Raw genomic sequence first — 13,033 nt, forward strand, 5'->3', positions numbered from 1 at the left:
TGAGGGGAGAGTATACAATCATAGAATGATACAGCATAAGAGGCCATTCAACCCATCGTGCCTGTGCCAGCTCTTTGAAAGAATTACCCAATTAGTCCCGCTCCCCAGCCCTAACCCTGCACATTTTTCCCCCTCAAGTATTTATCCAATTCCCTTTTGAAAGTTATTCCTGAATCTGCTTCCGTCACCCTTTCAGGCAGTGCATTCTGTGATTCCACAAGTTTTCTCTACTAAACTATTCAGTATTGTAGCGTCGTCTATAAGGATTTATATGTTAAATTAAATAAAATGTTGCACCACTGACCAGAGCAAGCCTGATGCATTCGATCAATGCAGAAGGAGATGCTTGGCTGTGGTGCTGTACGTGAGGTCAGTAGGTGGACGGCGTGCTGACGCTGAGCGTGCGTCCGCTTGAGTGGAAGCGCGCGCGCTTTGCCGGTTTGGCGGGTTTGGTTTGGTGGCGCGGGCCGGAGGCAGCGACAGAGCGCGACATGAGTCTGTGGGTAGATAAGTACCGGCCGGCGGCCCTCGGCAAGCTCGATTACCACAGGGAGCAGGCCAGCCAGCTCCGCAACCTGGTGAGTGACAGTAGCGGGACCCAACTGAGGAGCTGACCACTGGTTGGTGAGCACCCCCCTCCCCCGCGGAGCTCTGGGCCCTCTCCGGGCTCCAGCATTAATCCCCAACCCCTTCTCCTTGTGTTTAATAACGGGGGAAACACGCTGGAGATTCTCGGCGTTGTGGCCAGGCAGCCAGTTTTAAACCGATCGCATTGTGCTGCAAAAAAAAAAGAAGCCGATATTGCATCGCAATCCCTTCTATTTATTGCATTTATTGATCACTCATTGCAAAAATAAAATCATCTTTGCCTCTCCCCTTTCCTGTAGTTGCTGCGTTTGATCAATATATCTAGTTTGTTTTAACTGAACACATCTAACTCTTACACTTTTAAAATATAAAATTAACTTCTATAATGCATCTTTCTCTTACTCCCCTTTGTCAGTTTTCCTACATTACAACATTGACTACACTTCAAAAGTACTTTATTGGCTGTCATGCACTTTGGGACGTCATGAAAGGACCTATATAAATGCAAGTTTTTCTTTTTCTCCTAATCTGAAAGCAAAGTACTGGGGATGTTGGCAATCTGAAATAAAAACACAAAATGCCAGAAATACTCAGCAGGTCGGGCAACATTTGTGGAGAGAGAAACAGAGTTACATAGGTCGATGACATTTCGTTAGAACTTTTGTCAGGACAAAGGTCATCGACCTGAAACGTTAACTCTGTTTTTCTCTCGCCACAGATGATGCCTGACCTACTGGGTATGTCCAACATTTTTAGTTTTTTTTTTAATTCCCCCAATCTGACTTGGCTGAGATACTGTTCTATGGGCGCAGGTGGCATCTGATAGGCAGGAGACCATTCTTGTGAAACTGGACAGTTGGGTGTTGGCAAACTAGTTACAGTAAATGCCTCCAAACCAAGTCACTACAGCCTTCAAATATATAGGCCTTGATATTAACCCGCCCACCCCCTTTTTTACGGCCGCAGATATCGAGGCATTGGAGCATCCTACCATGAAGAGGTCGCTCACTTCATTAACATATTTAAATTAGGCTCCCACAGTGTAATTAGGAGTCTGATTTAAAATTCACTGCTGCTGCGCAGGATTCCTAGGGTTCAGGAAAACCCTGCATCATCATCATAGGCTGCCCCTTGAAATCGAGGAAGACTTGCTTCCACTCTAAAAATGAGTTTTCAGGTGACTATACAGTCCAATACGGGAATTACAGTCTCTGTCACAGGTGGGTCAGACAGTCGTTGACGGAAAGGGTGGGTGGGGAGTCTGGTTGCCGCACGCTCCTTCCGCTGCCTGCGCTTGTTTTCTGCATGCTCTTGGCAATGAGATTCGAGGTGCTCAGCGCCCTCCCGGATGCTCTTTCTTCACTTAGGGCGGTCTTTAGCCAAGGATTCCCAGGTGTTGGTCAAGGAGTCCTTGAAATGTTTTCTCTGTCCATCTGGGGCTTGTTTGCCGTGTAGGAGTCGTCCGAGTAGAGCGCTTGCTTTAGGAGTCTTGTGTCGGGCATGCGGACAATGTGGCCCGCCCGACAAAGCTGGTCGAGTGTGGACAGTGCTTCGATGCTGGGGATGTTGGCCTGATCGTGAACACTGATGTTGATGCGTCTATCCTCCCAGGGAAAACCATGCAGTAAAAGGGAGACGGGAACTACTGGCTCCACAAGGTTATGCATTTTTTAAGCACTCTTTGTAGGCCAGGAGGAGTAAAAGTGCTTCCCCAGCAGCCTCACGGAAGCCATCGTAGGCTCTTTTTTTTTCCCCCTCCTCCCCACCCCCAGCTGTGATCACCAACTTCCCCCACTCGCTGACATTGTTCTCCCTTCAGCCCCAAGCCGCAATCTCCCGCTTGCCGAGGACCGCCCCCTAGGGTCCACGGTTGCGGACTGCTGTTTGTGTTCCCTATCAGCCAGCGGCCAGGCTGTCAGTTTGTCCGGCTGCCGGGTGAAGAACGGAACAAGAAAATGATAATGAGGTCCTGCCATTAAGTTTGATCGTTTTCGGCCTCTCTCACACCCTCCCTGTGAATATCGGGGCCATACTTTCTAACAGAGGCCACTGGATTGCAATCGGCAGTCAGAACCTCTTTTTTTTGGCTGCAATGCTTATGAGTCTCCACAGCAGACGAATAAGAAACTTGCACATATGTTTGTATAATAAATGCACCCAAGAGGACACTTAAAAAAAAAAAAAAAAAAAAAAAAAAATTTTTTAATTATTTTGTGGATGTAGTCATCACTGGCAAGGTCAACATTTTCCATCTCGTTGTGCTGAGTAACAGTTTAAAACAACTAAGGCTTGCTAGGCCACGTTTGAGGGCAGTTTAGAGATATTAAATGCCAAGGTTTAGGAATTCCTGAAGTGTGTACAGATATACTGCTGCAGAATAACTAAAACAGTGCACCTTACTAACACAGACCCATACTTGTTTATCCAGAATACTATAGGTCCATGTGGTCTGCCTCCTGCTATAATAGCAGTTGTAACTAATTTGTTTTTCAAGATACTTGTCAGATTTAACCTTGAAAAAATCAACATTACTTGCCCCTATAACCACCTGGGTAAATTATTGCAAAAGCCGATTATCCTCTCAGTTAAGTAATTCTTTTTTTATATCCCACTGAAATCTGCCCTTTTTTTGCTTTTGCTCAGCTATCCTGTACCAAATCAAATAGTTCAGATTGATGCTCCACTTCTCTGAGCCTTACTAATTTGATACAGGAGTACATCTTTCATATCCCCCATCAGTCTTGTGTCTAAAGAGAAGAATCCTACTTCTGATGCTTCATCATGTAGTCTCCTAATCGTTCTAGTGGTTCTTCTCTGCACCTTTTCAAGCTCAGATACATCTTCCTGTTGTGAGGGTTCCAGAATTTCACACAATACTCCAGGTACCGCTTTACTAACTCTACTGCAGCAGAATAATCTCCTTCAATCTATACTCTATTCTCTTTTATATAACCTAAAATCCCATTTGCTTTCTTGACAGCCACCAGATGTTTTTGATGCCTTGAGGGATTTGTCTAGAATGACTCAAATCATTTTCCTGATTTGCCTGTCAGTATTTTTCCATTAATCCTATAATTCCTCTGCTCATTTTGTTATCACTAATTACACAACTTTACACTTGCCTACATGAAACAGTGCCTTTCACACCCAACAAACAGCATTGAGATAAATAACCAGATCATTTATTTTGGGGGTATTGGCTGAAAGATAGATTTTGGGAGAACTCCCCTGCTCTTCTTCGAATAATGTTACAGGATCTTTTACATGAACCTGAGAGGGCAGACGGCGTCTTGGTTTAACATCACGTCAGAAGGACGGCACCTCCAACAATGCAGCATTCTCTCAGTACGGCATTGAAGTGGGGTTTGACCCCACAATTTTCTGACTCGGAGAGGACACCTTCTGAGATGAAGCTACTGACACCTGCTTTACGGTCATGTATGAAAACATTGAGTATCATTTGCACCACTGAGCCATGTGAGATCCCACTCAGCATACGCTTTTATGGAGAATACATGTCATTGGCACAGATTCTGTTTTGTATTGCCCTGTTGTGATTTGATCCATTCCATCAAACTTCTAATACCATTACTGCTAATTCAACTAGTTTCCATGAGCCCTTATCAAAAGTATTACTAAATTCCACATAAACTATATCTACATTGTTGTATTTATCTACATCTTTAGTTACTTTGTCAAAACATTCTATTAAGTTAGTCTGGCATGACCTTTCTTTTGTAAATCCATGCTGACGCATGTATTAGTTTATATCTCCCGAAATGCTCCTTCACAATCGATTTTGTTTCCTGGTATTGATGTGAGACTAACTGCTCTATAGTTTGCCAGATACCCTTCTAAATAAGGCCAACATATTTGCTGGTCTCCAATCGTCTGGTACCACTCCTTTAACTAAGGAGTCTCTAAATATTTGTCCCAGTTCTGGTAGCCCTCTTACGTAATTATCCTAACTTCCTTCGCAATTTTAAATTCATACTCCTGCTTTGCCATTTTAACAGTCCTTTTGAATTGAGAAGTTTTTCTTTCTACTGGCTCTATTATCTGTTGCAGATAACTTACAGTATTTGAATGCCTCCCCTTTATTCCTATTAGCTTTAATTACCATCCCAAGCTAGCCTTTGTCTCCCACTATTCCTCCTACAACTCCTAGTTACATAAACAGCCACTGCTCTCAATGTTTTTTTAGTATATATATTCTTGGGAACACCTTAATACTTACCACAGTAAAGTACTGTACCATTAAATAACTTAAGGTCATTATCATAAGTTAAAATTAGATAACTCACTGAACTGACCAAGCAGCTGCAGGTAAGTAGCCTGTGGTCTGTGGCCTGTTTACTATGCACACGTTGATAATGCAGCCTGAAAGGAAACCGTACGCCTTTTCTATTGGAAGATAACGTTCAGTTTTGAAAAATAGTTTTTGCTGGTAGAATCTCAATATACCACTCTCTCTAAGAGTAGAAATGGAATCAAGCTTTGTTCTGCTGCTCAGCAAAATTGCATTTGAAAGTAATTACTTTGTGTTGCGCCATTCCCCTCAGCTGGAGCCTAGGGTATTGTGATAGATCAGTCTCTTTGATCACTTGTTGAGTTTTGTGTAGTACCAGATGAACCATTTAAAAATTAGTAAAGTTTGGAAACATGAATTTCTCTAGTATGACATTTTACTGTACCGGGTCAATAATTATTTAATCAAAACTTTGCCTTGTACTTTCGGGCTACAATAAAGGAAAAACCTTCAGATGCCAGAGATGGCCAGGAGTTAACTATGATCAAGCAATTGTGCTCAATTCCAAAGAATAAAAAAAATGTACTTGATTGGTTACTGTTGTCTGATGTTTTTTTCTTTCTCCCTCTTTCCCTTCCTCCAAGTATAGGACATGCTCAACCCTGGCCAAGACTATAGGTGCCTTATACTTTGGATGTATATTGTACTCTAGAGTGACTAAGATTAGGAACTAAATATTTCAGGGTACTTGACTTTTAGAAAAGATAGGCAAAATGGAACAGATGGGATAGGTCTGATAAAGGATGAAATAAAGGCAGCAGTGAGAAGGTATCTTAGCCCAGAAAATTAGGATGTACAATTGGTATGGGTGGAGCTAAGAAATAACAAAGGGGGAGTAGTTTATATGCCCCCTAACAGTAATCATAGTGTTGGACAGAGTATAAATCAGGAAATTAGAGGAGCATGCAACAAAGGTAATGCAATAATTGTGGGGGAACTTTAATCTTCATATCGACTGGGCAAACCAAATTGACAAAAGTAGCTTGGAGGACAAGTTCATAGAATGCATTCGAGACAGTTCCTTCTACATATTGTTCTAGAAAACTAATGAGGAAACAGGCTATTTTAGATCTAGTATTGTGTAATGAGACAAGGTTAATTTGTAATCTTACAGTAAAGGATCCTCTGGGAAAGAGTGATCATAATATGATAGAATTTGATATTAAGTTTGGTTAAGTCCAAAACTAGAGTCTTAAATTTTAACAAAGCCAATTACAGAGGTATGAGGGGCAAGTTTGCTTAGCTAGAATGGGAAATTAGATTAAATGATACAATGGTAGATAAGCAATGGAAAACATTTAAAGAAATAATTCATAATTCTCAACCAATATACATTCTCTTGGGGAATAAAAACTCCACTGAAAAAGTAGTATAACAATGGCTAACTAGGAAAGTTAAAGATAGTATTAGATTAAAAGAAGAGACGGTACAATGTTGTCAAAAGAGTAGTAAGCCTGAGGATTGGGGGGTTTAAAAATCAACAAAGCATGACGAAAGAAATGATAAAGAGGATGAAAATAGATTTAAATAAACTAGCATGAAATATAAAAACAGATTGTAAGAGCTTTTACAAGTATATAAAAATGAAGAGATTAGCAAAAGTAACATGTGTCCCTTAGAGGCAGAGACAAGAGATATAATGGGGAATAAAGAAATGTTGATTTTTTTTAAAAAGCTTTTGTATCTGTCTTCACAGTAGAAGACATAAAGAACATACTGGAAATTGTGGGGAACCAAGGGTCTAATGAGAATGAGGAATGTAAAGTAATTAATATTTGTAAAGGAAAAAGCACTGGAGAAGTTAATGGGTCTAAAAGCCAATCAATACCGTGGACCTGATCGCCTACATCCTAGTGTTTTAAAAGAGGTGGCTGGAGAGATAGTGGATGCATTCATTTTGATCTTCCAGAATTCCCTAGATTCTAGAACAGTGCCCATGGATTGCAAATGTAACCTCACTGATCAAGAAAGGAGGGAGACAGAAATCGGGGAACTATAGGCCAGTTAGCCTGACATCAATAGTAGCGAAAATGCTAGAATCTATTATTAAGGACGTGGCAACAGGGCACTTGGTAAATCACTAAGATTAGGCAGAGTCAACACGGATTTATGAAAGGGAAATCATGTTTGAAAAATCAATTCGTGTTTTGAGGGTGTAACTAGCAGGGTAGATAAAGGGGAACCAGTGAATGTAGTATATTTGAATTTTCAGAAAGCATTTAATAAGGTGCCACTAGTGGAGCGCTGCAAGGATCAGTTCTTGGGCCTCAGCTATTTACAATCTATTATCAATGACTTAGATGAGGGGACCGAGTGTAATGTATCCAGGTTTACTGATGATATAAAGCAATGTGGGAAAGTAAGCTGTTAGGAGCATGCAAAGAGGCTGCAAAGGGATATAGACAGGTTAAGTGATTGGGTAAGGTAACAGATGGAGTATAATGTGGGGAAGTGTGAAATTATCCATTTTGGTAGGAAGAATGGAAAAGCAGAATTTTTTTTTTTCAAGGTGAGAGACTTGGCCTTCATAGCTAGGGGATTTGAATATAGGAGCAGGGAGGTCTTACTGCAGTTGTACAGGGCCTTAGTGAGGCCTCACTTGGAATATTGTGTTCAGTTTTGGTCTCCTAATCTGAGGAAGGACATTCTTGCTATTGAGGGAGTGCAGCGAAGGTTCACCAGACTAATTCCAGGGATGGCTGGACTGTCATATGAGGAGAGACTGGATCAACTGGGCCTTTTATTCACTGGAGTTTAGAAGGATGAGAGGGGATCTCATAGAAACGTATAAGATTCTGACGGGACTCAACAGGTTAGATGCGGGAAGAATGTTCCCGATGTTGCAGAAGTCCAGAACCAGGGGACATAGTCATAGGATAAGGGTAGGCCGTTTAGGACTGAGATGAGGAGAAACTTCTTCACTCAGAGAGTTGTTAACCTGTGGAATTCCCTGCCGTAGAGTGTTGTTGATGCCAGTTCATTGGATATAAGAACATAAGAATTAGGAACAGGAGTAGGCCATCTAGCCCCTCGAGCCTGCTCCGCCACTCAACAAGATCATGGCTGATCTGGCCGTGGACTCGGCTCTACTTACCCGCCCGCTCCCCATAACCCTTAATTCCCTTATTGGTTAAAAATCTATCTATCTGTGATTTGAATACATTCAATGAGCTAGCCTCAACTGCTTCCCTGGGCAGAGAATTCCACAGATTCACAACCCTCGGAGAAGAAATTCCTTCTCAACTCGGTTTTAAATTGGCTCCCCCGTATTTTGAGGCTGTGCCCCTAGTTCTAGTCTCCCCGACCAGTGGAAACAACCTCTCTGCCTCTATCTTGTCTATCCTTTTCATTATTTTAAATGTTTCTCTAAGATTACCCCTCATCCTTCTGAACTCCAACGAGTAAAGACCCAGTCTTCTCAATCTATCATCATAAGGTAACCCCCTCATCTCCGGAATCAGCCTAGTGAATCGTCTCTGTACCCCCTCCAAAGCTAGTACATCCTTCCTTAAGTAAGGTGACCAAAACTGCACACAGTATTCCAGGTGCGGCCTCACCAATACCCTGTACAGTTGCAGCAGGACCTCCCTGCTTTTGTACTCCATCCCTCTCGCAATGAAGGCCAACATTCCATGCGCCTTCCTGATTACCTGCTGCACCTGCAAACTAACTTTTTGGGATTCATGCACAAGGACCCCCAGGTCCCTCTGCACCGCAGCATGTTGTAATTTCTCCCCATTCAAATAATATTCCCTTTTACTGTTTTTTTCCAAGGTGGATGACCTCACATTTTCCGACATTGTATTCCATCTGCCAAACCTGAGCCCATTCGCTTAGCCTACCTAAATCTCTTTGCAGCCTCTCAGTGTCCTCTACACAACCCGCTTTCCCACTAATCTTTGTGTCATCTGCAAATTTTTTTTACAGTACACTCTGTCCCCTCTTCCAGGTCATCTATGTATATTGTAAACAGTTGTGGTCCCAGCACCGATCCCTGTGGCACACCACTAACCACCGATTTCCAACCCGAAAAGGACCCATTTATCCCGACTCTCTGCTTTCTGTTAGCCAGCCAATTCTCGATCCATGCTAATACATTTCCTCTGACTCCGCGTACCTTTATCTTCTGCAGTAACCTTTTGTGTGGCACCTTATCGAATGCCTTTTGGAAATCTAAATACATCCATCGATACACCTCAATCCACCATGCTCATTATATCCTCAAAGAATTCCAGTAAATTAGTTAAACATGATTTCCCTTCATGAATCCATGTTGCGTCTGCTTGATTGCACTATTCCTATCTAGATGTCCCGCTATTTCTTCCTTAATGATAGCTTCAAGCATTTTCCCCACTACAGATGTTAAACTAACCAGCCTATAGTTACCTGCCTTTTGTCTGCCCCCTTTTTTAAACAGAGGCGTTACATTAGCTGCTTTCCAATCCGATGGTACCTCCCCAGAGTCCAGAGAATTTTGGTAGATTATAACGAATGCATCTGCTATAACTTCCGCCATCTCTTTTAATACCCTGGGATGCATTTCATCAGGACCAGGGGACTTGTCTACCTTGAGATCCATTAGCCTGTCCAGCATTACCCCCCTAGTGATAGTGATTGTCTCAAGGTCCTCCCTTCCCACATTCCCGTGACCAGCAATTTTTGGCATGGTTTTTGTATCTTCCACTGTGAAGACCGAAGCAAAATAATTGTTTAAGGTTTCAGGCATTTCCACATTTCCCATTATTAAATCCCCCTTCTCATCTTCTAAGGGACCAACATTTACTTTAGTCACTCTTTTCCGTTTTATGTATCGGCAAAAGCTTTTACTATCTGTTTTTATGTTTTACGCAAGTTTACTTTCGTAATTTCTCTTTCCTTTATTGCTTCCTTAGTCATTCTTTGCTGTCGTTTAAAATTTTCCCAATCTTCTAGTTTCCCACTAACCTTGGCCACCTTATACGCATTGGTTTTTAATTTGATACTCTCCTTTATTTCCTTGGTTATCCACGGCTGGTTATCCCTTCTCTTTCCGTCCTTTTTTACTGGAATATATTTTTGTTGAGCATTATGAAAGAGCTCCTCAATTGTGCCACCGTTTAGTCTGTGTTCCCAGACTACTTTTGCCAACTCTGCCCTCATCCCACTGTAGTCCCCTTTGTTTAAGCATAGTACGCTCGTTTGAGACACTACTTCCTCACCCACAATCTTAACCTTAAGGATCATATCTAACTCCCTCATTATATTCAAGAGGGAGTTAGATATGGCCCTTGCGGTTAAGGGGATCAAGGGGTATGGAGAGAAAGCAGGAAAGGGGTACTGAAGGAATGATCAGCCATGATATTGAATGGATCGAAGGGCCGAATGGCTTACTCCTGCACCTATTTTCTATGTTTCTGTGTAAATGTTGGTATTCAGAGGGATTTGGGTGCCTTGTACACAAATCACAAAGTTAACATGCAGGTACAGTAGCAATTCGAAAAGCAAATGGTATATTAGCCTTTATTGCAAGAGAATTGGAGTATAAGAGCAAGGAAGTCCTGCAATTATATAGGACTTTGGTGAGACCACACTTGGGAGTACTGTTTACAGTTTTGATCTCCTTACCTAAGGAAGGATATACATGCCTTGGAGGTGGTGCAACGAAGGTTCACTAGATTGATTCCTGGGATGAGAGGGCTGCTCTGAGGAGAAATTGAGTAGAATGGGCCTATATTCTCTGGAGTTTAGCAGATTGAGAGGTGATCACATTGAAATGTATAAAATTCTTAGAGGGCTTGACAGGGTATGTACTGAGAGGCTGTTTTCCCTGGCTGGAGAGTCTAGAACTAGGGGTGATAGTCTCAGGATAAGGAGTTGACCATTTTGGTCTGAGATGAGGAGAAATTTCTTCACCGAGGGTTGTGAATCTTTGGAATTCTCCATCCCAGAGGGCTGTAAATGCTCAGTCGGTCTGTATATTCAAGACAGATCGATAGATTTTTGGGCATTAAGGAAATCAAGGGTTATTGGGATAGGGCGGGAAAGTGGAGTTAATGTAAAAGTTCAGATCTTATTGAATGAAGGAGCAGGCTCGAGGGGCTGCTCCTATTCTTGTGTTCTGGTATAACTCTACTATGGATTTGAGCACATACTAATGTATGTGCAGTACTGAGGGAGCTCTGTTAACAGAGGTACAGTCTTTTGTATGAGTATGCAGTCTTTGGTATTGGTGTGTTTGCTCAATCTCCTATGGCATTTCAAAATGATTAATTCAAGAATAAGTCTCTCACCTGTTTTGTCTTGCTGTTCCTTTTTTTAATCTATCTTCCTCTGATTCTGTCTCTCTCTTTCTCTTCTGCTTTTATCCCCTTAACTCTTAAAAGGCGCAATATAAATGCAAGCTCTTTACCACATTCCCATTCCTATCCTTATCTCTTTCTTTTTGAACTGCCTGCTTTACACCTACATCCTATCCTTTGCTCCACAGTGAGTCACCTCATGCTCAACTCTCTGCACTTCTACTTGCCAGCTGTGTTTTGGGAAGCGAGACCAGAGGAACCCTCCTCATCCTCAACCAGTTTCCAACTTGCCCCGCCCCATCTTCCCTCGAAGAGGCTTTATTTGCTTTCAAAATTAAGTTTTGTAAAAAAAAAAGAAAACAAATTAGAATGAGGAAATAAACTATGTCTATCTGCCTTTTGATCTTTCCCCACCCACTGTTTCATAGATATTAAAAAATTAGAATCTGTTGGATAGGTGTAATCTATTAGCATTGACCGAACTGAGTAAAATAGAGGTAAGGTAATTAGTTGGCTTCAAAATTCAACATTAAACTGCGTCTGCCACCTGCCCAAATAGTCTAATTTCCCCTGTATCTCGTTTCGATCTTCCACTGTATTGACCATCCTTGCTATTTTGGTGTCATCCTCAAACTTTTGAGATAAAGAAAGAAATCATTTACATTTATGTAGCACCTTTCACAACCTCAGGACCTCACAAAGTGTTTCACTGCCAATTAAGTACATTTGAAATAAAGTCATTATAGCAGTAGAAGCAGAATTGATGATGGCTTTTAAAAGGTAAGTGGATAAAAACTTGAAAAGTATAATTTTAAAGGTTTTGGGGAAAGGGCGGAGGGATGGAACTAAATGTATAGCTCTATCAACGCAGGCATGGTAGGATGAATTGGCTCCTACTGTGCTGTAAAACTTAGATTTTGCTATAATCCTGACCAACATTCATCACCACCAACACAATTATTTTTTCTTCTCACTTGTTGTTTCTAGGACTTACTGTGCACAAATTGGCTGCCACTTTAGCCTACAATAGTGACTTCAAATACTGGTCAAAGTAGTACCAACCCACTGTATTAAGTGATACTCAGTGGCTGTTTAGTGACCTTTGCTTTGTTTCTACCAGGTTCAGTGTGGTGATTTCCCTCATTTGCTGGTGTATGGGCCTTCAGGCTCAGGAAAGAAGACCAGGATAATGTGTTTACTTCGTGAGCTTTATGGCGCAGGAATAGAGAAGCTAAGGATTGAACATCAAACAATAACAGTAAGTAACAATAATAGTATGCTTAAATGTATACTTCAGCAAAATGAAGCTGTTTACAACTTATGCATAATTTTCATCATTATCGGGAATATAGAGAGTGTGGGAGGGAATGACTTAATGTCTCTTGTATACTTTTTTATTTACTGTGTGTATATACGGGGATGGATTTTCCGCTATTTTGCTCCTCATTTCGTGCCCTGGCGCGACTGTAAATACTGTTTCTGGGTGTGAAACTGGGCGTCCAGGATTTAGTGCCTGGCCGGAAGTTTAGCTAATGGTTTTGCGGCGGCGTAATATAGAAACATAGAAAATAGGTGCAGGAGTAGGCCGTTCGGCCCTTCGAGCCTGCACCACCATTCAATAAGATCATGGCTGATCATTCACCTCGGTGCCCCTTTCCTGCTTTCTCTCCATACCCCTTGATCCCTTTAGCCGTAAGGGCCATATCTAACTCCATCTTGAATATATCCAATGAAACTTACCGCTCTGCCCTCCGTTTTGACCGTCATTGTGGCGTAAATCGTCGTGCGAGGCTGCGCTCGCGCCCCGGATGGAACTTTTGGCCCTAACACATCATTTAACGACCGCCCCAGGAAACAA

The 13,033-nt window shown here is 41.9% G+C and overlaps 1 protein-coding gene across 1 annotated transcript in view; it reads left to right on the forward strand.

Moving 5' to 3' along the window:
• The first annotated feature begins 421 nt into the window (after positions 1–421).
• The window catches only part of rfc3 (replication factor C (activator 1) 3), a 43,533-nt gene continuing 30,921 nt past the window's right edge, over positions 422–13,033 (forward strand). Inside the window, exons 1-2 of the mRNA XM_070891557.1 lie at positions 422–578; positions 12,296–12,433. Of these exons, the coding sequence (XP_070747658.1) occupies positions 492–578; positions 12,296–12,433 (225 nt within the window). The 5' untranslated portion in view covers positions 422–491. The remainder of the gene's footprint in view (positions 579–12,295; positions 12,434–13,033) is intronic.

This window comes from Pristiophorus japonicus, chromosome 10 (genome assembly GCF_044704955.1).
Source record: "Pristiophorus japonicus isolate sPriJap1 chromosome 10, sPriJap1.hap1, whole genome shotgun sequence".
Taxonomy (NCBI): domain Eukaryota; kingdom Metazoa; phylum Chordata; class Chondrichthyes; family Pristiophoridae; genus Pristiophorus; species Pristiophorus japonicus.